The sequence below is a fragment of the Peromyscus leucopus genome, chromosome 4 (assembly GCF_004664715.2).
Source record: "Peromyscus leucopus breed LL Stock chromosome 4, UCI_PerLeu_2.1, whole genome shotgun sequence".
NCBI lineage: Eukaryota > Metazoa > Chordata > Mammalia > Rodentia > Cricetidae > Peromyscus > Peromyscus leucopus.
This window is the reverse complement of record NC_051066.1, coordinates 131,860,756-131,888,656: the sequence shown is the minus strand read 5'-3', so window position 1 is coordinate 131,888,656 and position 27,901 is coordinate 131,860,756. Positions and strand designations below refer to the sequence as shown.

The following is a 27,901-nucleotide window of genomic DNA, read 5'->3' as shown; positions in this document are numbered from 1 at the left end:
CTGGCTTAATGTATCATTTTTGAGAAATACTCTGTTAGAGATACCTACTATTTCCCACACATAATCATCTGGTATTATACTTGTTACCATAATTATGAAGGTTGCCAAGTTTCTTGTAATTATTAACCTGTTATGTGGTTCACTTATATATTAGCCAAATGTGCTTGTCATTAATGCCATACTTTCCCAGTTTTTGATGCTCTGATATATTGATTTGAGTCTGTCGTCACTATGAAGCTTTTCTGTGACACCTGCAGTCAGCCCTACAGCTCTAACCTGCTGACATGTTCAGAGCAGAGCAGAACACTGCACAGTTCCCTAGGTGCTGCCACCACCAGCTTTCACTGCTTGTCATAGGTCTGGCTGCACACCGTCACGTTTTACTTTATACGTATGAAATTGCCCTGCTCAGGGACAATTTCATTCTGTTCTAGTGTTCCAGCGGTTTAACTTTCTGTACCGAGGGCTGTTAGGGAACGTTATGTCTGCAGATAGCACAACAAGGAATCATGCGTGCGTGCTTGGGCAGCTGTGTGTGTGTTTCTCTAGGACTGATATGTAAATGTAGAGCTGCTGTATCCACACTTAAAACATCTCCTCCTTTACCTGGGCTTAGTCACACTTCTGAAGCAGGAGGATTGCTTGAAGGCACAAGTTGAGACCCGCGGGACAACATACTAAGATATTATCTCAAAACAACAATAGCAACCAAACAAAAACCGCTATCCTTAGAACAAAACAGAGATGGCTCTGCGGTTATGAACAGAGGACCTGGTTCAATTCCCAGCACCCCATGGCAGCAGCTCGCCACGGTCTGTAATTGTAACTCTGGGAGTTGCAGCCCCTCACACAGACACATGCAGCAAAAACACCAGCTGCGCATAAAATAAACAATAATCAAAGCAAAAAGAAATTGGTTTCTTTTGCAACTAGATAATACATTCAGAAAACATTTTCCTGTCTCAAAATGCAAAAGTTTCAAGAGGCGGTTAACCCACTCCTCCGCATTCCCTGTCCACCCAGCCCCCCTCTCCTAAAGGCAGCCTATGCTTAGTGTCTTACTTATCCTTTCGGGTGATCATGAATAAATAACAGGTAAATAGCTAGATATTTGTTTCCTCTCCAATTTTTTGTTTGTTTTGAGATGGGGTCTCACTGTGTAGTCTATACCAGCCTCTAACCCTCTATTCTCCTGCCTCAGGCTCCTGCGTGGCTGTACTTCCTGTTGTGTACACCCAGCCCCCTCCCTCTGTGTATGCAAAGGCATGGACTAGACCAGCTCTTTTGTCTTTTGCTCCTTTCTTTTCTTTTCTGTCCTTCCCACCCCGCTTGCTTCCTTGCTTACTCCCTCCCTCCCTCCCTCTCTCCTTCCCTCCCTCCCTCCCTCCCTCCCTCCCTGCCATTTGCTTTTAACCTAGCCACATTCTTCTGTTGTTGTTTCTGTGGGGCTCAGGTATGGGCCTGGTGGATGGTCCAGACTCAGGTGCTAGCCGAGGCTCGAGTACATGAGAATGGCAGTTACTGAGAGCTGGCTGATACTGTGGGAGGTTGGCCTCTGGTTTTGGAAATAGTATTGCTTGGTCTAGGAACTTCAGGTTTATGAATTACCAGAATCCAAGGTGGAATGTTTTCTTGTTCAAGTTTTTATTTCTTCCTTTAATAAATGGGTATCATGTGAAAGTTTAATATTTAATCTTTCTGGGATTTAATGGGACCTACAACAGGCACAGACCTCAGTGAGACTTCTTTCTTTGGGGAAATGAGGATAGTTTGAGACAGGGCCTGGAACTTACGGCAATGCTCCTGCCTCAGCCTCCAAGTCCTGAGATTTTAGATGTGTACTACTTTCCTTGACTCTCAGTGAGATTTTGCTGTCTTTATTTAAACATTTGTTATTATTTGTATGTATGTATGTATGTATGTATGTGTTTGTATATGTTTGTGTGAGTGCAGGCACCCACGTGTCATAGCATGCCTGTGGAGGTATGTGTGAGTGCAGGCACCCACGTGTGGGTGAGAGGACAGCTTTTGGAATCGGTTCTCAGCTTCCACCTTTCTTCTGCTGTGCTGCAGCCCAGGCGGCCGGCCCGGAGCGTCCGCGCGGCTCTCCTGTCTCTGCTTGCCGCCTCACCCTAGGAGTGCTAGGATCACACGTGTGCACCACTACGGCCGTTTCGCTGCTGTTTGTTTTGTTTTTACCCACCAAGCCATCTCCCTGGTCCTCAGTGACCTTCCCAATGCAGAGAAAAAGACGAGGCTGGAGAGAGAACTCAGCAGTTAAGAGCACTGACCAGGGTTCAGTTCTCAGCGCCCACATGGCAGCTCACAGTTGTGATTCCAGTTGCAGGGGTTTGGACACCATCACACAGACATACATGCAGGCAAAACACCAGTGCACACAAAACAAATCGTTTAAAATAAAGTAATGTTTTTAAAAAGAGAGAGGAAAAAGACCCTCCCCCGTGTGTGTGTGTGTGTGTGTGTGTGTGTGTGTGTGTGTGTGTGGTGCAGGCATATATGATTTTGTTCTAATTCATACCATGTCAGCACAGCCTTGACATGGAAGACTAGGTGAGTCAGCCAGAGGTTCTCACCTTTGGAGCACAGGGTTTAGTTGGAGAAAGGACCAGGGAATAAAATTCAGGTCTGTCGCTGGAGGAGGAGGTGCATGCAGGCAGTACAGCATTAACTGTCATTTATTGACCACTCACCGTGTGTCAGGCTTTATTCTAAACACTCTGGAACTGCTGACTCTTTTAACCCTCACCACAGCAGAGCTGGAGAAACTGCAGCCCAGAGACGTTAGATAACCCCACTGAGGTCATTGAAATCGTGGGGAGCCCATAGAGTGTGGCTCCGAGGCCATGCTCTGCATATTCTCCCGTCTCTCTTGGAAAGCCTGGTAGAAGTAATTCATTTTGACTAGAGGTAAAATGGGGGAATGATAGTTAAATTAGAACTTAAAAGACAGATGGCGGAAAGGAACAGTAGAGCAGGGGCCCCAAAGTAGGGAGAGGCCAAAAATGTTGTAGGCCGGGCTGGTCAGCGGGTGAAGTCAGGTGAGGTCAGACAGATAAGAGGCTTTGATACTGGGCGGAGGGACTGTGACCTTCACCCTATAGATCAGCAGAGCAGACCAGCCACATGTGGGCTGCACATCTGGCACCTGCAGCAGGAGGGAGGGAGTTCACTTTTGAAGAGGTGACACAGGAGCTGGGTGCCCTGTTCAAAAGCACATTCTGTGTGGAGTGAGGCTCCCTTCTCCAGGCACTGCTCCCCTCAAAGGCAAGCCGTCTTTACAGTTTTGTTCGCGTTGTCTTCCTTCCTTTTTAAAAAATTTACCAGCATCTTTATTTGAAAACACTTACTTTTATTTTATGTGTATGTGTGTGTGTTATGTGTGTGTGTGCCCAAGTGTATGCATGTGCACTACCTACAGAGGACAGAAGAGGCGTTTCAGACGGTTGTGAGCTGCATCTCACCATGTGGGTGTTCGGAGTTGAACCCAGGTCCTCTGCAAGAGCAACTGGTGCTCTAACCACTGAGCCATCTCTCCAGCCCCACACCAGCATTATTTTTTTAAAAGTCAGAGCCAACATTAAAACAGCGGGGGCTGGCTGGGGAGATGGGTTATTTTGTGAAATACCTGCTGAGCAAGCGTGAGAACCTGAGTTCAGATCCCAGAATCTACACCTGGGACAGTAGTAGGCACCTAGAACCCCAGGGCTGGAAGCCAGGCAGATCCCTGAAGCTTGCTGGCTAGCCAGGCCTGTCAAATCTGAGTTTCAAGATTAGTGAGAGACCCTGTCTCAAAAACTAAGGTGGAGATCAGTCGAGGAAGACACCCAACACTCAATACACATGTGCTCACCCACACTAACAAGTATATACATCACACACACATGCAAATAATATAATTAATAATGATGGAAAGTTACCCAGTTTATCTATCCAAATCAAACTGGGAGGGTGTGGTAGCACATGCCTGTAATCCCAGCACTTGGGAAGTGGCATCAGGAGGAGCTGAAGTTCAAGACTGGGCCACTAGATGGCTCCATGGGTAAAGGCATTTGCCACTAAGCCTTAGGACCTGAGTTTGACTCCATAACCTAGTGGTAGAAGGAAAGACTCAATTCCCAGAAAGTGTCCTCTATCTCCATGCCATAGAACACACACACACACACACACACACACACACACACACACACACACACACACAAATAATAATAATATAAGTAAAAAGAAAGAGGTTCAAGCCCCGCCCCCCAGTCCGGAGTGAGGCCAGCGTGGGGGGTAAGAGCAATTGCTCCCCTCACCATCTTACCATTCCTGTTGTCTCCTGGAGACAAAGCAGAGTGTTACTGTCATACATGTGCTGCTGTTTTCTCTAAACAGTGAGAGCCTGTGTGTTCCAGCCTTTGGCCTGTAGACAGCAGAGAACAGCTGTGTGCTAGCCATCCTACATTCAAGTACAATGAGTTCGGGGTCAGGACAGAGAGAAGTCTTGGCAGAAAAACCTCTGGGAAGTGTTTGAATTGGATGGTACTTGTTGGGAGAGGCAGTGTCCTGAGTCTAAAGCCAGTTGTCATCTTACATGTTTGGGTGTTAGGTCACCCTTCACATGATCTGCAATAATCCTGTGTTTTTGAGACAGGATTTATATGTATAAAATCTTATATGTATAAAAGGGGATACTGTATTTGTGAACATGTATATGAGTATAAAGACATCTGATACAAGTAGACCTTGTCTTGGGGCGAGGACTAGGTGACTGAGGCCGAAGTGGGATTGAAACACACTTCTCACTATGTACCCTTAGCTCTCTTATTATTTATTGCTTGTTTGTTTGTTTGTTTGCTTGTTTGTTTGAGACAGGGTCTCTCTACATATCCCTGACTGTCCTGGATCTCACTCTGTAGACCAGGCTGGCCTTGAATTCACAGAGATCAGCCTGCCTCTGCTTCCCAAGTTCTGGGATCAAAGACATACGCCACCATCACCTGGCTATGTAGAGCTCTTTTAAAATGTGTATGGTGTTTGTATTATCTAGTTCAAGGTCATTTTTTAAGTAAGTATATTAATGAAAGTTCTACCACCATAAACCCTTTCTACCATAATGGCAAATTGATATTAACTCAGAGGGTGAATCATTCAAGTCACGGTCTATTTATCATCTCCCAAGTTCCAGTTAATTTGTTGTTAGAAATCTCAGAATGCATTGCTCTCTTTTGGAATAACTATCTTAAATGACATTTTGATTTCATGACTGTGTCAAAGTCCAAAGAACCCAGAGTCTAACTGAATGCCAGCCTGTTAACCTGAGTTGTCGTTTCTAGCCCCAGGACAGGGGCATGGCACTACGGCTTCTACTCAGGAAGCCACAGTGCACTTCAGCAGCCCTTCCAGTAGGCGTTTCCCTCCACCCCAACCAGAAGGCCAGAGGCCTGGGGTGTGAGCTCCTGATCTGGGGATAGACTTGGCTTAACTGTCAGTCAGGAGCAGAGGCGGGAGAGTGGGTCCAGATGAGCATGTAGTTTGAGTGGGTTAGAGTGGTTTGGTAACCAAGCTGGGGCAAGTCCAAACGCCAGCAGCTGAATAGATTTTAGACCTGTTCCATAACCTCTGTCCCAAGTCCTTTGTGTGCTAAGTTGGGACAACATAGTACCTTCCTCAGAGAATCATATGCACAGTGAACCCTTTTTAAGTGGTCAGCACAATGATTGCATGCAGTAAGTGCTTCATTTGTGTGGGAGTTTTGAGTTTGTTGTTTGCTTCTCATTTAAACAAAGTCCTGTAGAGCTGTCACAGAACCTGGAAGCTGACATTGTACCCTTTCTTACTTTTCTCTCGTCTCTTCCCTCCCTGAAGTAACTGCTGTTCTGCAGTTGTGTGCTCAGTAGCATCGGCCTGGCTTTGCAAGAAGACACCCCATTCACAGCTGCTCTCCCTCTGCCCCACTTTCTCATTGATCAGGTGGTGACCTACGCCCCGTTCACGCTCTTCCCCTCACTAGTGCCTAGTGCTCTGCTGGAGCAGGCCTATGCTGTGCAGATGGATTTCAACATGCTGGTGGATGCTGTCAGCCAAAACCCGACCTTCCTGGAGCAAACTCTGTCTAGGTACTGAGTGCTAAGGCCTCTGGGGCCAGAGATGCCAAAAGCTTGGAATGGGAAGGTTGGGGAGCCAGGAGTTGTTGCTGTGTTAGTTAACTTGGTCGAGTGGGGAGCAGGCACCCCTCAGGGGAAATAAAAAATAGAAGAGAAGTAAGAGAGCTGCCTTCTACTCCTGGCTCTGCTTCCCTTTGTGTGATAAGCAAAAAGAAAGTCCTTCTCCGAGCCTCAGTTTCTTAATCTAGAAAATGAGGTTGGCTGAGACCCAAGGTTGCTATGATTCTGTGATCAGTGGCCTCCTGCTTCTCATGACAGAAATCTCCACTGAGAGGGAGGGCTGGAGGGATGGCTCAGTGGTTAAGAACACTGGCTGCTGCAGTAGATGACCAGGGTTCAGTTCCCAGCACCTACATGGTGGCTCACAGCTTTCCGTAAGCCCAGTTCCAGGGATCTAGCACCCACTTCTGGCCTCCTTGGGTACTAGACAAAGTGTAGTTACACACACACACACACACACACACACACACACGAAACATTCATACACTGAAATAAAATAAAAGTAAGTCTTTCAAAGGTCTCCATTTGGAATTATGGAAAGCGACCTGGTTTGGGAAGAAAAGAGTTTTAGGGAGTTGTTGGGTTTTAAAGTCAGATTTCAACTTCTAAGCAAAGGTCCTTCTTTCTTCATCCCACCATTAGAAGGATGTGTTTAATTTTTTTAATGACTTTTTCTTGTCACCTAAAGGCTCGTATCTTTGAGTAGGACAAAATGCGGACTGAGCCATACCCAAGACCCAAGTAGATAGCCATTCCCTTGCCTTTTCTAGCTAGATCCTCTCCTCCCACTTCAGGTCCTAAGGCAAGTGAAATGTCTTGGTTAATTTTGGAATTAAGTATAAATTGCTGATTTTAGAATTAAATATATATATATATATAAAATATTTTATGTGTATGTTATATGTGTATAACTGTGTATCTATGATTAAGTTTTCAATGGAAAACTAGATTATTTTGTTAGAGACCAAATCTTTCTCAGATGTGTGCTCTTTGGTAACAGGTTGAATGTGAGAAGGAATAATAATCATATGAAGTTTGGAAACCATTGCCTTGGAACCAACAATCCAGGGGGTCATGAATATGTGAACCCTGTTACCACCTTCTTTCTCTGGATGGGCTTGCTTATGCTCTCTACAAGCAGCCAGGTTTAGTTCATTTACACTTGACAATGTGATTATGTGGGAGACCTGCTCCAAAGCCCTTCTCAGTAATTCACCCTTCCCTGTTCCTTTCTACATACATACCACCACCACCCCTCAAGGGAAAACAATAGCCTAGAGCCTGGGGTTGAAAGGTGTCTCTTGTTCAGAGAAGAGAAAATGTGTTCTACTTTTCTTGGAGGCTAAGGCCCAGCTGGGGACTCTTCTCCTCACCGAGGGCTAAGCAAGGCCCCAGTGAAAGAACTCATCCTCTAGAGAGCCTTCAAGACAGCTGCTTGCCTGCCCCACACTGCTCCACCCCAAACTTCTGTAACTAGGTCAGCCTACAGGCCTGGCGTGGCTGGACACAGAGTTTGCCCTGGATCTTGAGAAGCAACAACGTGGTGTTAAGGACTTGTGGACCCCTCCTTGCTGCACTTCCTCTGGCTGCGCCCCTAGCACGTCACATGCCGCAGCAGCACACTGGGCTGAGAGGACGAGCCCATTTAGATCCAGCCCCACCTGTATGCGGTCCCCAGCCCAACAGGAGAGATGACATTAGTTGCCATATAATAAAGTGAAAACTGCATCTTCTGTCAGCTCTATAAAGGAGACATTGTTCACAGTGCTGTGGGAGCACCTAGGAAAGGCATCTGACACAGATAGTGAAGATTAACCTACAAAAGAAACCAGGATGTGTACCTTGGGCCTGAAAAACCTGCAGGCACATGGTGAACTGCCCTGGAGGAGGAAGAGGAGGCGGGGGACTTGTCTGGGAGGTGACCGGAGTGCAGGGGGAGCTATGGAGAGTTAACTTGAGGTCAGCCAGAAAACTCATCAGCCATCAGTTATTGAAGCTGTTTGAATTCTTAAAAACCATGCTGTGTCGTTTACTCTTCCCCACAGCCTGTTTTATAAGCAACTGTTTCCTCTTCACTTCACAGTTGAACAAACAGATGCAGAGAGGGGATAGGATTCACTGAGATTGCCTCACAGTGGCTGGTAGAGCTTGGATTTGAACCCAGGTCATCTGGCTCTAGAGTAGATTATTAGGCACTATTTTCTGCTAGGTTAGAATGGGTATTCACCACCCAAAAGTTATCTAGAGGAGGGTGGGGTGGGACTTATGGCCTGTAGGGTCTTGTGTAGCCTGGAATGTTCTTTTCTTCTCTAGCACCATCAAAAAGGATGACTATACGGCCCGTCTCTTTGATATCTACAAGCAAGTCCTGAAAGAGGGCATTGCCCAGGTACCCATTCCTAGGCCTTCCTTTGTCTGGAACTTGTCTCTTTGCTCTCTGGTGTTTGTTTTTGTTTTGTTTTGACTAGAACAATTGGCCTCAGTCTTTCCTTGTAAGAATCTCCCTCAGACTGGTCTCAGCTGGGCCTCCACACCAGGGACCAGTCCGGGGATGACAGAATGAATCCTCTGGTATTTGGGAGTATTGGTCCTCCTTGTAGAGTATTAGCTCTACAGAGTGCAGTGTGGCTAGACCTCCAGAGTCAGCCCCTGGGCCCGAGTCCTCAGCCTTCAGTTTTCTCCACAGACTGTGTTCCTGGGCCTGAATCGCTCAGATTACATGTTCCAGTGCAGCGCAGACGGTTCCACAGCCCTGAAACAGATCGAAATCAACACGATCTCTGCCAGCTTTGCGGGCCTGGCCTCCCGAACTCCTGCTGTGCACCGGTGGGTTCCCAGGGCAGCTGTGCAGCGTATTATGGGGAAGAGTTTAGTGGATGGATAGTCACTGGCTAATCCAAGGGTCTCCTTCTGTGACTGTGCCTTCCTGGCCCCTGAATCATGGTTTCTCCATGCCTCCATCTTCTCCCCATAGCAGTTTTCTACTTGAAATCAGATGCCAGACAAAGAAGAGACCTAATAGCATATGAGTCCTGCCTCTCTCTGTACAAATTAACCCTCCAGGCTGAGAGAATGATGCCTTCAAGAGGCCTCTGACGTAGCTGAGGCCTGAAAGCAGTTCTGAATCCAAAGCAGAGGGAAATTCAGAAACTGCCATCTGAGAGCTGGGCCACAGTAGTGGTTTCTTGGCCCTCGTGCTCACTACAGTTCCATATGGTCTGCAGCAGGATTCCATGTAGCACCTGGGAGCCCAAGGTGAGGGGCTCCAGCTCCCTTAGAAACTGAGTTGGGGTGGGGTGGCCACATGGGGGTCTCAGGACCCCTCTGGGCATGTACATCTAGGTAAGGACGGCCCCGCATATCCCAGTTGTGGGGTGTCCTCCAGGAATGGTGTGGTGAGGAGCCTTTAAGCACTTGGCTGATTTTCAGAGTAATGCTCCTATATGTATCTGTGAGGTCATGAGCAGAAGGGTATCCTGGTCCATTCAATTACTCAGCAGCTATCTTTCTCCCAACAGACATGTTCTCAACGTCCTGCAAAAGACCAAAGAAGCTGCCAAGATCCTCTCCAATAATCCCAGCAAGGGACTAGCCCTGGGGATCGCCAAAGCCTGGGAGCTCTATGGCTCAGATAAGTAAGAATGTGGAAGGATGGTGGTCGTGTCTCACTTTAGTGTCAGCACTCAAGGGTGGGGCAGCTTCTCCTTTGCTAGACATCAGTAGCGGAAAAGGGTGTTTCCAGGGATAGAAACTTACACATTTCAGTGCCAAAAATATATTAGTGGAGTTCTGGGTTCCTTCTAAAATAAGAGATGCTAACTCTAACGTACTGTTCCCTTGTGGTGTGGGGTTCATCGTGATGACGGACAGCGATTGCATCTTGCTGTAACACACTGGTGCCGGCTAGGCTTAGAAAGCTCCTGTGCTGCTGGCTTTAAGTTCCCGTCCACTAGCTCTGTGATGTCGGCCTCTTCACCATCCACTTTTACATTTACTGCTGTCAATGTGCCTGCACTAGGAATCCTCTGCTGCCGTCCCTCTGCCTCCCAACTTGCTGTGGTTTGGGGAAAAACAGGGATCCTGGTTGTTCTGATCATGTGTAAAAAGCGTGAGGACCTCTTGAGTGAGGTCAGGTTTGATCTGGGAATTTCATGGTGTCCATTTGAACTGCTTAGAAGTGTTTTCTTTGCTTTCTTCCTATTTCTCAACCGTGTTCCAGATGTGGGAAGATGCTAGGTAAGTGACTTGCAGATAGCTGAGAGGCCACTGCTAGCAGCTGCGCAGTGTGAGCACAGCCCACCTGTGCCGAGTGTTTCCACCCAGGGTCTCACTGAGCCCTCAGAGGGAGTGCTCTGAGGTGGTGCTGGTCCTCTTCCCATTCTACAGATCAGGAAACTGAGGTTCAGGGAGGTACAGTGACTTGCTTGAAGTCAGTTGGCGAGTTGGTAGTAGGACCTGGTGCTAAGCTCCTGGAACCTGCATATGTAATGGTACTGTTGCCTCCAAGTGAGCCTTTATAGGCTTGCTAAGCTTCACTAAGTTCCAGGAAGCCTCAAGTTCTGAGCATTTACAAGGTGGACAAACAGTATGTCAAGTAGAATCCTCTGCCAAGTTCCATTTTAAGAAAGTGAAGTCAGGGGATGGGGTCACCTGAGAAACTGCCAGTGACAAACACCGCAGAGGAAGTCTCTCGCCAGGCCAAGAGTAATGTGGGGAGGAAACACTCACGTGCCCCGAGTTAGGCACTGGTGGGTAAAAGCTCTGTGGCCCTGAGCAGGCACTGGCTTTACCCACTGTCAGAGTGGGTAAGGCTCATCTGCTGAGCAAGCATATGGCCTTGGCACGTCTTTTCTCTGAGATTTTTTTTTTTTTGTCTTGAGCTGGGCATGGTGGCACACCTTTAATCTCAGCACTCGGAAGGCAGAGGCAGGTGGGTCTCTATGAGTTCAAGGCCAGCTTAGTCTACATAGCAAGTTTCAGGCTAGCCAACTCTGTGTATCAAGATCCTTTCTCAAAAAACAAAAACACGGCTGGAGAGATGGCTCAGAGGTTAAGAGCTCTGGCTGCTCTTCCAGGGGTCCTGAGTTCAATTCCAGCAACCACATGGTGGCTCACAACCATCTGTAATGAGATCTGGTGCCCTCTTCTGGCCTGCAGTCATACATGCTGTATACATAATAAATAAATAAATCTTAAAAAAACAAAACAAAAACAAAAACAAACCTGTAATTCCCGTACTCAGGAAGCTGAGATAGGAGGGGCCTTTTAGTTCAAGGCCAGTCTGAGCTATATAGTGAACCTCGTACCAGGAATATATAGCAAGACTCTGCCTCAAAAAAAAAGTTTTTAAGAAAGGAAATCTGAGACTTAAATTATAATTTTGTTTGCTTTTTAAAGAACTGTTTTGGTCATGCTGAGGATCGAGTCTAGGGCCTTGTGTGTGCCAGGAGAGTACTCGGCCACTCAGCTGCCTCCCCGGTCTTGTTTGCTTTTGAGACAGGGTCTTGTTACATAGCTTCCACTGGCCTTGAACTCATGACAGTCCTGCTCTAGCCTCCCAAGTTGGGAGTTATATACACGCACCGCTAGTCCTGGTTATAAAATTATGATTTCAGTGGGACTGGAGAGTTGGTTCACAGTTAAGAGCATTTATTGCTCTTTCAAAGGACCTGAGTTCAGTTCCCATATGGGTTGCTCACAACATTCTATAAAATTATGATTTCAGTGAAACAAATGCATCCAAAGCACAGGGCCTAGGTTGGAGAGATGCTCAGAGGCTAAGAATGCTTCTTGATCTTCCAGAGGACCTGAGTTTGACTCCCAGCTCCTACATGGGGTCTCTTACAACCACCCATATCTCTAGCTCCAGGGAATTGGATGCCCTCTTTTGGCCTCTGAGGGCACCTGCATGCCCATGGCATACAACCACACAGTCATGCATGCATAAATAAATTAAATCTTTAAGACAACAGCAGTAAAATACAGGGCCCATAGTTAGAATGAGTAGAAGAAGAATGATTATTGATATTCAGAGATTGGGACATATGATCTGATTAACATTCCTATTTCGTAAACGAGACAAGGCTCAGAGAAAGAAGTTGACTGACCTGCTCAAGGACACCACAAGTCACTGGCAGAGCCAGGACTAAGATTGCTGGGTCCTCTCTCCCAGCCTGCATGCTATTTCCAGTTCACCTTCCTCAGCTGACAGCTTTCCGAGTTCCACTCTGTCCACATTTCTCAGAACTGAAGGCAATAGGAGGTAGAGTGTGTTTTCTGAGTCTGGCTTTCATTGTTTGGCAAGTGGAAAGGCTGGCTTAATTAGCCAGTGTATGAAATTCCATTTCAGCCTCCAGCCATCAGGCTTCCTCCTTTGCCTCTTCTTGGAGGTGAGCCATCCTGGGCCAGGTGCCACCCTACGCACCCACCCCAAACACCTACCCATGAGCAGAGTGGTTCAGGATACAAAATGAAGACCAAGACCTTTGGCCCTTGGGCCTCTCAAGGAAAGATGGCTTCTGAGAAACTATTTCCACTTTGTGTTGCAGATCCCAGCTTAAAGTCAGTTTTCAGTTTAAATGTCCTATCTGTCCTCTTGACTTGAGGCAGGCTGGAAGAGTATTTAGCCAAGTAGAAAGAAGTCAAGTGAACACAGTTTAGACTAAGAAGTTCAGCTAAGGTTGGAAAAAGCAGAGATAGATAAGAGGTCAATACAGAACATATGCTGAGAGTACCAAGCCAGAGTCTGGACTTGAGGGATCTGAGCAAAGAGGCCATGGGCACAAACCAGAGCAGCTACAGCAGAAAGGGACTTTGGTACTATAAAACAGCGGCCTTGTGAGTCGTTGAGGGAGGGAAAAGCCTGTGTCTAACGCTGAGAATATCTCAACTGGTGTAAGCTCTTTCCTGAGTGTCCAAGCCCCTGCTCCTTTAAGAAACTTGTGGATAAACAGAGAGGAGCAGGCTCAGTAAGCGTTAGTGATCCCATTAACACTGAGACCAAATTTGGCCCTGTGGACATCACAGAGCTGCTGAGAGGTCCCCAGAGATGATGTCTTGTTTGTAGTTGCCCCTGGAGAGTTCCATTTAGCTCTTCTGTTTTTTCACGGAAGAACTCCACTCTTGGATCATATCCTGTATTGTCTGATAATGGAGTCCTCAGTATCTGACCCCAGCATTGTTGTTGATTTACAAAACATTCCTCAGTGCTTATTTTCCCAGACCGATTTTTGAATCACCGTATCACTGTGTTAGGTTTTCTGTTGTTTGTTTTAAGATAGGGTTTCATGTAGCCCAGGCCTGTTTTGTTTTGTTTGTTTTTGTTTTTCAAAACAAGGGTTGGGTTTTTGTTGTTGTTGTTGTTGTTTTGTTTTTTCTGGGTAGCCCTGCTGTCCTGGAACTCACTCTGTAGCCCAGGCTGGCCTCTAACTCAGGGAGGCCTGCCTCTGCCTCCTGAGTGCTGGGATTAAAGCCATGTGCCACCACTGGCCCAGGCCAGAGTCTTAAACTCCTGGTTATCTTGCCTTTACGACCTGAGTGCTGGGATCACAAGAGTGAGCCATCATACATGGCTCAGGATGCCTACTAGGGGAAGAAGTGGGTAAGGATAGATGGGTTTAAGTCTAAATTTTAAGTTGTATGATATTTGCTCTCATTACAATATTTCATCTCCTCCTAGAGAACAGACAAGAGCTGCCCCCTCTCCAAATTTCCTGTTTATAAGAAATGTGTTGTTGTCTCAGGCAGTCCTAATTTGAGGCAGCGTCTGTTCTTGCAGGGAAGCTGTATTCTGTCTCTTGTCTGTCTGTCCTGTGTGTACATGCCTGTGGAGGCCAAGTCTAGTGTCTTCTCCATCTCTCTCCATCTTAGTTTTGAGACGGTCCCTCACTGAACTTGGAGCTTACCAGTTTGCCTAGACTGCCTTGCCAGCAAACCCCAGAGATCCTCCTGCCTCTGCTTCTCCAGAGACGGGTGACAGACATGCTGCCTAGCTTTTTTCTTAAGTGGGCTCTGGAGCTCAGACTCAGGTCCTTAGACTTGCATAGCAAGCACTTGACTGGCCAGGTCACCTTCTCAGTCGCTCCCCTCTGTTTTGACACATGGTCTTGCTATGTAGCCCAGCCTGGCCTCAAATCCACCATCTCCTTGGCCCCGCCCCGCCCCCACCCCGAGTGCGGGGATTGCGGCCTGCCTCAGCAGGACTGCTTGAGAAGCTGTGTTCTTACCTCATCTGAAGGGAGTGGCAGGGGGCACGAGCCCTGTAGCAACCTTCCTCACTTCTGCTCTTTCTCCAGTGCTGTGGTGCTGCTGATCGCGCAAGAGAAAGAAAGGAACATATTTGACCAGCGTGCCATAGAGAATGAGCTGCTGGACAGGCAGGTGAAGGGAGAGACCTTCAGGTGTGGCCCCAAGTGGGAAGGCCATTCCAAACACCGCACCTGTAACCTCTGATTCTCACCTTTCTTTCTCAGGAACATCCATGTAATCCGACGAAGATTTGAAGATGTCTCTGAAAGGGGTTCCCTAGACCAAAACCGAAGGTTGTTTGTGTAAGCATCCCCAAGGAGCCACTGGACAGCTGGATTAAGACCCTCTCTTGATAGCTCCTATCACTCAAGAGCTTTTCGTCTGGGAATTATGATAGCTTGTTTTCTTTCCTCCTAATTTCTGAAATACCTCATCCTTCCAGGAAATTTTAGAAATGTCTAGCCATGCTGGGCTGGGCAGGCAGGGGTACAGGCTCCTTCTTCCCGTGTGGTTGCTACTCTGGTCTGTAGCCTGGGTTTGTCTTCTAAGCCAGGCCCTGTTTTTCCCATGGGCCACCACACTGTAGCTTTAGTACAACACATTTGGGTAGCACTGCACCTTACATAGTCAGACCGAGTCAGGGCTGGGCATGCTGGCACATGCCTTTAGTTCCAGCACTCCGGAGACAGAGGCAGGCAGATCTCTGAGTTCTAAGCCAGCCTGGTTTACATAGAAAGTTCCAGAAACATAGAAAGCTACATAGTGAGAGCCCGTCTAAAAACAAAAGAATGTAGCCAGTAGTGATGGCACACATTGTAATCCTAGCACTTGAGAAGTGGAGGCAGGAAGATCAGGTGTTCTGGGGCATTCTCAGGTATAAAGTGAGCTCAAGGTTATCCTGGGATATAAGAGGCCCTGTCTCAAAAAACAAAGTAACAAAAAAGTTAAGAGCCTTTATGGACTTTCATAATCCCACTTCAGATATTTCAAAATGTGCTGTTATCATAATAAAACAAAGTAGCTAGTTTACTTTTTAGATAAACTAGATAATATGAACTAGGGAAAGGGGAAGAGCTTATCTTAATTAGAGTCAGGTTTTTGCACATCCCCATCACCAGTTTTAGAGATCTTAGATTGTCTGGTTTCTGCTACTTTAAGCCATAGAAATAAGTAATTCAGTTCTGTTTTGCTGATCATAACAATATGATTCCTCGACCCAAAATTTTGGATACATGTGTTTTTAATTTTACCTGTGCTAACCTCCTTGTTTCCCTGTAGCCTTCTTAAAATAAATTTAGGTCCAGAATATTCTAAAGCATTGCATGTTGCACACCTGTTTTTAATAGAAGTACTAAGTTTCTGCTTTCGCCAGTTCTAGTGAACCCTGCCCAGGCTTGCCTTATGGACTGCCACATGTACTCTGATGTATCCTGAAATAGACTGAACCACTGAACACATCAGTACTAATTTCATTCAGAAGGTTTTTTTCATCCTGTGTTACAGGGATGGCCAGGAAGTTGCTGTGGTTTACTTCCGAGATGGCTACATGCCCAGTCAGTATAATCCACAGGTAGGTATTTTCTATTAGACCATTCTCTCCCTCCAGGGACCTACCAGAGCGCCACCGAAACCCAGCTCAAGCATCAGAACTCTGCTTCACCTCTTGCTCAGGGCGCTGCTGCTGGAAATGCCTTTCTTCTTGCAAGTGTTTTGTTACCTTTCACTCTACAGGGTCTTTAGGGTCTGAATCCTCAGGAGTCTACCTGTAGTGTTTCAGCCGTTCACACATTGTCTGGAGATATGTTGGTGAATGAACATCTTTCTAGAGGAAGACCCCGATTTATAGCATTGCTGACTTCCATGGTATAATTTTGAGCTACCCAATTTAACAGCTCTGAACAAAGATCTGGGAAGAGATGGATCCAGTCAGCCCTCACTAGCTGATGCAAGAATTCCAGGCCACCCTCCCACCTACCTTTGTTTGTTCTTTTCTGTGGCCTTTTCTTTGGGTAGGGAGGTGCAGGGTCTTCCTTTGAAGCCCAGGCTGACCTGAAGCTCTATGTTGCCTCAATGAGTGGCATTCTCCTGCCTCAGCTTTCCAAGTACTGACAGTCTAGGCATGAGTCATCATTCCCAGCTCCGCTGACCATTTTTATTTTCCTTATTTCTCCCTTATCGAAATCACAAAGGTTTTTTTGTTTGTTTGTTTGTTTTATCATGTTCTCATTTATGTTCATGGCAATCCTGATATTACCTCATCCCACTAACTACTATGTAGTTTCAAAAATTACTTTCTACACATTTTATTTAACTCTTACAACCATCCTGTGAGACTTATAATTATCCCCATTACACAGATGAGGAAACTAAGGTTTGGAGCCACGCAGAGGCTTGTCTAAAATTCCACAAGAATTTCCCAGGATTTCTGACTCTCAGACCATTGCATTCTGAATATGTTGTTCTTCTCGCTGCTGTTAGTATCTATATCATGGAGGAAAGGCTGAACAGCCCTGCTTTCATGGATTAAAAAAAAAAAAGAAAGAAAGAAGGACTGGGGAGAGGGTCAGCAGTTAAGAGTACTTACTGCTTTTGTAGAGGACCCAGGTTTAGTTCTCAACTACATGGCAGTTCCAGGAGATCCAGTGGCCTCTTCTGGCCTCCACAGGTACCAGGCACACACACAGTACACATAGATGCATGCAGAAAACACTCATATACATAAGATAAAAATAAATCTTTTTTACAATACCCTGGGTAGTGAGCTGAGAGTCATGACTGTGAGTCGCTTTCCTACCCGTCCAGGCTCTCAGCTACCCATGGAAATGAAGGGACCTGTGAGAGTTATAGTTCACGTAGGGTCCCTTGGGGCTGAGCTCTACAGGGTGCTGCTCTTCCGAAGGACAGCTTTAGGGAGCGTCCTTTTGACCAGAGAAGTGGTTAGAGTGCTGGCAACCTGCTGCTAGAGAAGGAAAACAGATCCCAGTTTCAGGACAGGGAGGCAGAAGAGGAGAGAGTGCGCTAAGGAAGGCAGTGGTGTGCATGGAGCAGCTCACCTACGCTTAGAACGTGGACATGGAGCTTCAAGGCTTTGTGACTTGTTAGATGACTCTTGTGTTTGAGCTTTGCTTTCTCTGTGAGATGTTTTTCTAGTCTTATCTCATGTTCTGGGCCTCTGTGACTGTCCAGAACACCAGGCCAGTAGTTGGATGACTGATGAAGATCAGGTAAAGCTCTCCAGTGGACAGCATTGGGGAGGGGGCAGGATTTACGCTCTAGGCCCTAGCCTTGCTCCAGCTGTGGACAGGAGTCTGTAATCTGGACAAAGATGGTTTTCTACCCAGTGCCTGAGAATGGGGACCAGAGCTCGGGGGCATGATCCTCTGGTGTTTCCGTCTCTTGTATCCTAAGCTCCTAACACAAGACTATTCACCCACCCTGTGATTAGCCAGCTGCAGGCCTTTGTTCACATGATCCTGTTTACCTGTGGAACCACTCTCCAGTGAGTTCCACCTGTCACACTGCCTGTTGTCAGGGACTTACTCAGATTTCACTGCACTGAGCAACAATAGCCGATACTGAGTACCTGTGGAGTGTCAGAACCTGCTGTTCTGTGGGGACGTAACAGAACACAAGGCAGAAACTAAGGGTCTGGTTCTCATGGTGAATACACTGCCTGGTCAGGGAGATGAGCACCAGGAAGAAAAACAAAGGACAAATGATTTTTTGAGTTTTGATTTTGCTATGTTTATTGAGACAGACTCCTATTCTATAGCCCAGGCTGCCCCTGGAACTCATTATTGTAACTGACCTGCTTTGTGCTCAGGACCCTACAAATACGTAATACTGTGTCCAGCTTGAGGGGGGATCCCTAGTTGAGAGGTAATTGGCTTTGACTGAAAGAACGGGATGAAAAGGTAGAGGGTTGTGGGGAAACCCACATTAATTAGAGTGGTCAGGGGAAAAGTGACTGAACCAAGACTTGAGGATGAGAAGGATGAAACTATCCGTTACATAGGGGGAATGCAGGCAAAAGAAAAGAGAACATAAAAGGCCCTGTAGAAGGGGTGAAATCTGATAATTACAGACTTATTTGGCTAGAATGTGGGAGTCAAGAGTTACGGGGAGAAGCTGGGGGCAGCAGCATGAGATAAAAAACCATGGGGAATGCAGTCTCACAGGGTCTCATAGGTCATGGTAAGGAATGGACTTTATTTGATAAAAGGCTATAGATTGTATGGTTAACCAGATTTTGAAGTGTTGGATTTTATTTGGAGCACAATGAGAAGCTGAGTATATAATCAAGAGTCCCATGCCCTCCAAACCGTATCCAGCCAGGTGTGGTGGCACGTGCTATAATCCTGGCACTCAGGAAGCTGGGGCGGGACAACTGCAAGCCCTGACCAGCCTGGGTTCCATAACTAGATCCTGTTTAAAATGACAACTCTCCTAGTGTTCCGAAGGCTGAGGCAGGACAGCCCAGGATATCTAGGGAGTTACAGGCCAGCCTGGCTACCAAGTGAGATTGTCTCAAAAGATAGGATGAGTGAAGGAGAGAGAGGGGGATGGGGGAGAAAAACTCACCAATTTTTCTATACTCTTACAAAATGTCTTTTCTGCTGGATGTGGTGGCACATGCCTTTAATCCCAGCACTCAGGAGATAGAGGCAGGTGGATCTCTGTGAATCTGAGGCCAGCCTGTTCTACATAGCCAGACAGGGCTACACGGTGAGACCCTGTCCCTCATACCCAAAGACATTTCCTTGCTAGTAATTTTCCATTTAATTATGAACTTGTATTAGTTTGCTAGATCACAAACTCCCTAAAGGCAAGAATCCCGCAGACTGAGAGGCCATATCTGCCTCACAAGGATGTCGTAACGATAATCAGCTTGAAGATTAAAAGGCACAGTGTCTGGCACCTATCCAGTAAAGTAAAGGCCCTTTGGTTTTATTACCTCCGCAGAACTGGGAAGCACGCCTACTGCTAGAGAGATCATGTGCTGCCAAGTGTCCAGACATTGCCACACAGCTGGCTGGGACTAAGAAGGTGCAGCAGGAACTGAGCAGGGCGGGCCTGCTGGAAATGCTGCTCCCAGGCCAGCCTGAGGCTGTGGCCCGCCTCCGGGCCACCTTTGCTGGCCTCTATTCACTGGACATGGTATGTAGTGTGTTTTCCTGCCATGGGCCACATAGCAGAAACCTGGACCCAAATGTGTTGGGGAGGGTACAGTGCAGCTGGCATTATGGTTGGCATTATGACTCACATCCTTGGTGCTCTGGAGAACCCTTGAGGCCAGAATCTGGGGACTAAAACCCATTCCCTCAGCAATGATGGAAAGGAAACCCAAGGAAATGGCTAAGGAGAGTGGGGAGAATTAGGGAGCATCTGTACCCACTCTCAAGGCTTTCTGCAGAGTCCTAAAGAGCCTGTTCTATGTCTAGTGCTGCAAGGGAGTTAAGGGTCACATCCAGTTGGAGTGTCTACCCTGATGGCATTTACGATGATCTCCCCTGCTGTGTGTGCCCCCCCCACACCCCACCCCGCCATGCCACTGTGCATGAGCAGCAGAACCTCGGCTGTCTTGTTAGCCTGCATTCTAGTGACCACCTTCTGCCTCCTGTCAGGGTGAAGAAGGGGACCGGGCCATTGCTGAAGCCCTCGCTGCTCCTAGCCACTTTGTACTGAAGCCCCAGCGAGAGGGTGGAGGTAGGCGGATCTCCTTTGCAGAGCTGCCCAGTGAAGGGCTGCAGGCTATTGCCAGTGCTGATTGGCACTCAAGGTGTGGATACAGTCCCAGGCTTAGTGGTTACAAGAGAAAGCAACACAGATCCCAGCATGGAGCATCTCCCAGCACCCTGGAACTGGGAGTACCAGGGGATTGGATGAACAACACTGGAGAATTTGGACAACCGTAGTTTGAGGTGCCTGTGGGTAGATTACAGAGAAACAGAATGGTGCACACTAGGAGGCCTAAGGGGGTACCTGGCTGTATTACTGTGAAACTCCTTGAGGGCAGGGATCATGTCTGCTGTACAGACTTGATTTTCCACGTGGGTCTTAAGGGCTAGGTTGGAGTTTTCCAGATAGAAAAGGAAAAAGATCATTCTAAACTGAAGGCCATTTAAGCAAAAGCAGTGGGCCATGACCACATGGACTGGACTAGAGGTTAATGAGAAACTGGTGAGGCTAGAGTTGGAGATGGCAGGAATATGGGCTGGGAATATTATAAAAGAGCATTGAAGCTGGACGGCGGTGGTGGCGCACACCTTTAATCCCAGCACTCGGGAGGCAGAGCCAGGCGGATCTCTGTGAGTTCAAGGCCAGCCTGATCTACAGAGTGAGTTCCTGGTCAGGCTCCAAAGAGAACCCCTGTCTTGAAAAAACAAACAAACAAACAAACAGCACTGAAAATATTTCAGAAAATTTGGGATTGGGGAGATGGCTCAGTCAATAAAGTTCTTACTGTGCAAGCACTGGATCCCTACCCCCACATTAAAGCCAAGCATGATGGCAAGCATCTCTACCCCTAGGACGTGGGGGTAGAGGGCAGAGAAAGGCAGATCCTGGAGGCTCACTGGCTAGCCAGTCTAGCTGAAATGGTGGGCTCCAGGTTCAGTGAGAGACCCTGCTCAAGAGATAAGGTAGAGAGCCACTGAAGAAGATCCCTCAATATTGGCCTCTGCTTCCACATGTATATGCATAACATACACAGATAGACACAAATGTATGTTATAAACTATATTGTATCATAACTGAGGAAGGAAGCCATTAAAGTTTCAAGCAGAGAAAGGGCACATAAACTATCCAGGAACTTAGCAGTGATGAAAACTTGTAAAGCTGGTGCTTCAGCCTTTATAGCTTTATTGGACTGAGAGGAGATATTTGTGACAGAGACCGTGGAAGAATGCTGATACCATTGTCAAGAAGACCCATGGAGAGGTCCAGGCTAGGGTTATAACAATATAGAGCACAGGTGGAGGCATTTCTGAGTTAGTAACATAGGTAACAGGGAGAGTGAACTTAAATAGGACTCAGGGATGCCTTTCATTTCATTAGCAGTAGGAAGATTCAGGAGAAGCAAATTCTAGCAGCAACACATTTCCATTTGGATGTGCTAAGTTTGCATGCTTCTGATTTCTAGAACAAAGAGCATGAATTAAAGATTTGGGAGTTAACTTATACAGTGCAGATGAAACCTTAGGAACAAAAATACATAGAGAACAGAGTAAGGGTAGAGAATTCCTAGAGAACCTCAACATCTTTGTGTATGTATGTGTGCACGTGTGTGCATGTTCACACATGTGCATACATGTGGATGCCAGAGGTTAGTATCCAGTGTCTTCTTCCTCTATTGCCCTCCACTTTTTTTAGATAGTCTGTCACTGAACCTGGAACTCACCAACTAGCTAGACTAGCCAGCAAGCTCTGGGGATCCACCTGTCTCCACCTTCCACTTCCCCAGCACGAGGAGAGTGTGTTATGGATACACACACCCACACCTAGCTTAACGTGGGTGCTGGGGATCAGAATTCAGGTCTTTGTGCGTGCATAACAAACACTTTACAGGCTGAGCCATCTCCCCAGGCCCAGAGAACCCCAACACTTAAGAGAAGGAAACAGTAAGATGGCTGAGGAGAAATGTCCATAGATGGGGCAGAGCAGGCAGAACAGTGTGGTGCCAGGTGTGTTCACTTGTCTAAGGCTTTCTTGTTAAGGTGACCTTTGCTTCTCAGAAGCAGATATGCTCTGTGTGACTGGCCGCTTTAATTGCAGGTAATAACCTGTATGGGGAAGAAATGGTGCAAGCGCTGGAGCAGCTGAAGGACAGCGAGGAGAGGGCCTCCTACATCCTCATGGAGAAGATTGAACCCGAGCCTTTTGGGAACTACCTGCTGCGGCCTGGCAGCCCTGCCCGAGTGGTCCAGTGCATCTCAGAACTGGGGATTTTTGGAGTCTATGTCAGGTAAGCCAGTCAGGAGCAGCTCTTTCTACTACTTCCCTACAAGAGTGCCAGCCAAGAAAGCCTAGAAGGGACCTTGAATAGAGCCGTGAGTCCTGGGCTGCAGTCTCAGCTCTGCCAGTTCCTAGTTTTCTTACCTGTTTCCTTGTCTGTTAAGTAAGGACCCAAGACTTGCCCAGCCCACAGAGCTAACAAGTGAATCCTGGAAAAGACATGCTTTACAGCTGTTAAAGGCATCCTGTGTGGTGTGAGGAGAACTGAGAAAAGATGGTTGGAAGGAAGAAGGAATAGGAGATTCCAGGGAATATGAAAGTTTGGGTCCAGCTCTAAAACCATAGAGATTCCAGGGAAAGATGAGAGAGAGGAGGGTATTCAGTGGCTTTGAAATACTGAGGAGGCTTCTGGATTTGGATTTGAAAAGTAAGAATCAAGAAGAAAGCGGGCATGGTAGTGTATACCTTTTGTCCCAGAACTTAGGAGGCAGAGACAGGCAGATATCTATGAGTTAGAGGCCAGTGAGTTCCTGGACCGCCAAGGCTACATAGTTAGACCCTATTCCAAATAAAGAAGGAAGGAAGAGAGAAAGGAAGCAAAAAGAAAAGAGGAGGATTTGGAATTGGTAAAGAAGAAGGCCCTAATGCAACTTCCTGCAAAATATTTCAAGGTCAGGGCAAGGTGAAGACCTGCCATGCCCTCTGCCACAGCCTCCCCTCACAACAGACTTCCCTCTAACCACTTGCGGCATTTTGCCTGCTACTCTCTCGCTACTCCGACTATCACCACAGGCACCTTGAGTAACAGGAAATGCATGGCCCAGGACATGAATCTACACCTGAATCATGCTATATGCTTTTCTTGCTTTATTTAATCCATATGACCATCTTGTAATAGAAGAGGTATTTCTCAATTTTAAATTAAGGACATTTTTAGGAAGCTTCAGGGCTTATAATTTCCAAGCTAGGATGCAACTCCCGATCTGATTCTAAAATCCTAGCATTTCTTAAATGTAGCCCCTTCCAATCTACCAGTCAGTCAGGTGGGACCAGAGAAGGGCCTAGCTTCCTAATGCTGTGTGTCTCCTGACCCCATTTCTACAGACAGGGAACAACACTTGTGATGAACAAGCATGTGGGGCATCTGCTTCGAACCAAAGCCATTGAGCATGCAGACGGAGGTGTGGCAGCGGGAGTAGCAGTCCTGGACAACCCCTACCCTGTGTGAGGGCACGCCTGACTTCACTCAAGAGACCTTCTACCCTGTACTTGGCATTCCTCTCCTAATTCCTGAGGGGCTACTCCAGTCCCCACCTTAGGGAAGCTTGTCTCTTCCATAGACCTCCAGGGTCTTCAGGGAAGGGAAAATCCTGGGCACCTTCTCTCAGCCTTCCATCTGAGGACAGAAAAGCTATGATTCCATTAGAAGAGTGCTGGAGGTCCCCAGATCTTGGAGTGTGGAGGAAGCTGCTCGAGGTAAAGGCCGTAGCCCTGCAGATCTTCATTACCCTCTCATGAACCTTTCCGGGGGTTCTAGTGCCTGACTTGGGGTAGGACTAAGTGACAGGAGGAAGGGGCTAGAACAGCATAGACTTTCCCCAGCTCTGCCCTCAATAAAGCAACGATGCTGATTCAACAATTCATTGTTTCATGTACCAAAAGGAGGAGGGCAGCCCATGGGAGGCAGATAGGCTGGAAAGGTGACTGGGTGTACAGGGGATCTCACTGGTTTCAGATCCTGTGGATGAGACCCTCGAGTCCTAATCCTTAGTCACTTGCTAATGCTTCCAGAGGATTGTAGGGTCAAGACAGGATCCCAGGAAGAAGCACCAGATGTGACATCATAGTTGTAAACTGGCTTTAATCACTCTTGCTTAGGGGCTTGTCAGAGGTCTTGAGAGTGAAGCTTTACCTGGTTCTGCCCAAACAAAGGGTTCTGGGGGAGTCTGGGGACTAGCAATGCTTTTCCCATCTGCCACATACATCAGAGCAGCTAATGAACACACAGATACCTAAAAAAACCAATTCTCTTCTTGAACCCATAAACTTTATTCCTACAACAGTGAGTCTTGAGCACAAAAAGTACAAGAAGAGTTTCACCTAAGAGTGCCCCTTGTGGGCAGGGTTCTGTTCATGGGGCAGAACTAGGAACGTTGTTAACTCCCTTGGTTCTAGGAACAGAGCGTATCTTACTCTTTCAATGAAGCAGATGCTATGAAAACCCTCTGGAGTCTGGAGACTGAACCCAGCTGCAGTCTCTAGAGCAAACAGGCAGCCAGTGCTACCATCTGGCAAGGAATTCAGATTCAGAACAGAAACAACGAAGAATTTTTAAAAAAAATAATTATTCATAGACTCACAAACTGTCATTTCTAAAGGCTTGGGCTTGCCCAAGATAAGAATTGGTGCTTTCCAGAAAGCTGAAAGGATTACTGCCCTGCTTCTGTCTAGGCCCTCACTTACACTCGGACTAGCTAACTGTGGTTGAGGATGTAGTGTTAAGTCTCTGTTCTGGGCTTGGAGACCTCCGGAGTCTAGGAGCATATCAGTCTGAAGTTGACCTGTGCCCTGTCTTTTCTACCTGGCAGTCTAGGAAACGCTCCCTAGTTTCAACCAAAGTGTCAATCAGCATTGGCTCTTGTATTCCTGGGCAGGGGGCAGGGTGGATGGGCAGAAGTTCGGAGAGCCACGCACAGGGAAATCCTGGACAAGAGTCTTGGTCACTGGGTGGTCAGGCAGCGGTGACTGAAGAGATGACTGATGACGGATGGGTCAGCCACTGTAGACGTGTCCCCCAGGTCATGGTCATTCTGAGCAATCTTCCGGAGTACTCGCCTCATGATTTTGCCTGGTAACCCACACATCTCTTGTTACCTGGTAACAACGCTGACTGATCCCCGCTCTTTTAAGGACACACCTGCCACCCCTGGGCTTTAGCCCGTCCCAATCCCTGCAGGACTCTAAACTTACCTGAGCGTGTTTTAGGCAAGCCAGGTGCATTCTGGATGTAGTCTGGTGTGGCAATGGGGCCAATCTTTTCTCTAACTATAACAACAAATCATCAAGCATTTCTTTAGTGCCGTTAACCAGACTTCCTAAAGCCATGACTTTGTTTCCCCAGCTGTTTCTTCTTCAGAGTTCTGCCTAGAGCCATTCTGAAGTTTACCGCTCCCTGTTCTCTTTTAACACAGTGTCTCTTTACTTCTTTGTTTTATTTTAATCCATGCCCATGGAACTCTGTCTCTAGAATCAGCCTGTTAGAGTTTAAATCACACCTGGGCAGCACAGCCTTGAGCAAGCAGTGTAACTTCTCTGTACCTGAAGTTTCTTCATCTTTACAACTAGCATAACAACAGGATCTATTTCGTGAAGGTAATTACAGGAATTAAATGGGATAAAGCAATAAAGCACTGATCCTGGTGCTGACACAGGGAGAGTTCCCTGAAACTCTTGGCTGTTACTGTCCCAGTGTAGAGACTAGTGAAGACTAAGTGGGAAGACACCAGTCGCCCCACAGGACACTGGAATCTGTCTGTAGTCGGCTGCAGCCTCTCCCCAGTAACTTGCAGATCCTTCAGTTCCCGTCCCAGGAAGCTCCTTACTCTGCTTCTTGAGTTCCTCAGTGAGGGTCGGGCTGAAGGTGTGGCCATCACACAGGGTGACAAAGCAGTAGAGGCATTCACCCTTCACAGGATGAGGGTGGCCCACCACAGCTGCCTCTGCAACAGCCTCATGCTCCACAAGTGCTGATTCCACCTCTGCTGTACTCAGAAGATGTCCTTGTCAAGAAAAGGGAAATGCATGAGAGGGATCTCAGCCTTCCTGTCCCAGCTCTTGCTCCATCTGCACCCACAGGGCTGACCTATTCTGGTCAGATAGGGAAGGCTTTCACTCTCTCTTCCCATGGCACATCTCCAATCATGTCTTGATTGTCCTAGATCCTCTCCTGGCATGTTCTAACATGCATTATACTACTTTTCCTCCAAAACCTGGGCCCAGGACTGAATGCCATACTCTATGCCACAGCCTCAAAATAGGATGGTCCTTGCTCGCTCTTTGAAGTTTTTGCTAGGATTTACAAAGGGGGAAAGAACTAATGAAATGGGAGGGGATACAGGCCTCTCACCAGATACATTGAGCATATCATCAATCCTGCCAGTGATCCAGTAGTAGCCATCATGATCCCGCCGGCAGCCTGGGAAGAAATGAAAATTCAACATAGTAAATACCCTACAGCAGGATACACAATTTATATTATAAAAACTACCACACCTACTACAGTAGCTTATGGTAATCTTTCTTGATTCCACTTTTGTTGCCTTGGCAACCAGCTTCCAAGATGGCCCCACTGATCTTCATCTCTTAGTATTTATAGCCCTACAGCCCTTTCTCTAAGTGATCAGCAGAATTTGGCAGAAACGATAGATGTCACTTCTGAGATTAGCTTACTAAAGACACTTTAGCTTCCATCTTGGTCATATTCTCTCAGATCATTTGTTCTGGGTGTAGCCAGGTGCCATGTGAGTGATCCTGCCTAAACTTGCTGTTCTTCCAGAGGACCAAGCACCCATGCACCCATGTTCCCAGTACCCATGGTGGCTTACAACTGCCTGAGGATTCCTGCCCAAATCCATATGAGCCAGCATGTAAACAGGCCCATAGGCTCAGTCAAACTTTTCAATGACTACAGCCCCCACTAACAGCTTGATTCTAACCCATGAGACACCCTGACTGAGAACCACCCAACCAAGACATTCCCAGATCCTGATCCTCAAGAACTATGTGAAATGTGTTATTTGAAGCTGCCATCTTAGGGCATAATTTGTTCCATGGCAATAAATAATATACTCAATCTCAAGTATGGTTTTAGAACATTCAAAATTATTTTCCAAATTAGCTGCCCCCCATCCGCCGTTGTGTGTGTGTGTGTGTGTGTGTGTGTGTGTTACTGAGGACTAAACCTAACCCTTCAGGTATGCTAGGCATATATGCTACTACTGAGCTATGTCTCCACCAACTCTCTCCTTTTCAGACAGGGTCTTATGTACCCCAGGCAGGCCTCAAATTCACTATGTATCAAAGTTGGTCCTGAATTCCTAATTCTGCTTCTGCCTCCCAAGTACTGAGATTACACTGTGCTCTGTTTAATGTGGTGCTGGGAACAGAAACCAGAATTTTGTGCATGCTTAGGCAAGCATTCTACAAATTGAGCCATATCCCAGCTCTACCACTGTATTTGAATAAAATCTAGACTGCTTACCCCGCCTACATGACTCTATATTATCTATTACCTATATTCTGACTTAATGAAACAGTCTTCACTAGGCTTACTTCACTCCAGCTTCACAGGCTCCAGTCCATTCCTTGTGAATTTCAAGGTTGTAGCCCCTCTTTACAATACTCTTACTGTAGATTTTCTATGCTTGATCGCTTTTCAGCCCTCAGGCCTCTGTTCAAGTATCACTCAGAGAAGCCTTCTCTGACCACCCTTGGAGGCGCTATCTCATTGTTTTCTTCATAGCACTTATCTCTAC

General features: G+C 47.0%; 2 protein-coding genes across 9 annotated transcripts in view; one reads left to right on the top strand and one right to left on the bottom strand.

The window, feature by feature from the left end:
- Gss (glutathione synthetase) overlaps window positions 1-24,006 on the top strand; it is a 30,364-nt gene extending 6,358 nt beyond the window's left edge. For all 7 annotated transcript variants that reach the window (XM_037205349.1, XM_028889023.1, XM_037205348.1 and 4 more), the window contains 11 exons: window positions 5,974-6,119; window positions 8,481-8,556; window positions 8,854-8,993; window positions 9,686-9,802; window positions 14,462-14,542; window positions 14,639-14,716; window positions 15,918-15,984; window positions 19,377-19,571; window positions 20,039-20,120; window positions 22,188-22,377; window positions 23,472-24,006. In XM_037205349.1, coding sequence (XP_037061244.1) covers window positions 6,052-6,119; window positions 8,481-8,556; window positions 8,854-8,993; window positions 9,686-9,802; window positions 14,462-14,542; window positions 14,639-14,716; window positions 15,918-15,984; window positions 19,377-19,571; window positions 20,039-20,120; window positions 22,188-22,377; window positions 23,472-23,595 — 1,218 coding nt within the window. In that variant the 5' untranslated portion in view covers window positions 5,974-6,051 and the 3' untranslated portion in view covers window positions 23,596-24,006. The remainder of the gene's footprint in view (window positions 1-5,973; window positions 6,120-8,480; window positions 8,557-8,853; window positions 8,994-9,685; window positions 9,803-14,461; window positions 14,543-14,638; window positions 14,717-15,917; window positions 15,985-19,376; window positions 19,572-20,038; window positions 20,121-22,187; window positions 22,378-23,471) is intronic.
- Window positions 24,007-24,211: 205 nt separating this feature from the next.
- The window catches only part of Acss2 (acyl-CoA synthetase short chain family member 2), a 47,450-nt gene continuing 43,760 nt past the window's right edge, over window positions 24,212-27,901 (bottom strand). For both annotated transcript variants that reach the window (XM_028889019.2, XM_028889020.2), the window contains 4 exons: window positions 26,494-26,562; window positions 25,970-26,146; window positions 25,338-25,412; window positions 24,212-25,215 (listed from right to left, as the gene is read on the bottom strand). In XM_028889019.2, coding sequence (XP_028744852.1) covers window positions 25,088-25,215; window positions 25,338-25,412; window positions 25,970-26,146; window positions 26,494-26,562 — 449 coding nt within the window. In that variant the 3' untranslated portion in view covers window positions 24,212-25,087. The remainder of the gene's footprint in view (window positions 25,216-25,337; window positions 25,413-25,969; window positions 26,147-26,493; window positions 26,563-27,901) is intronic.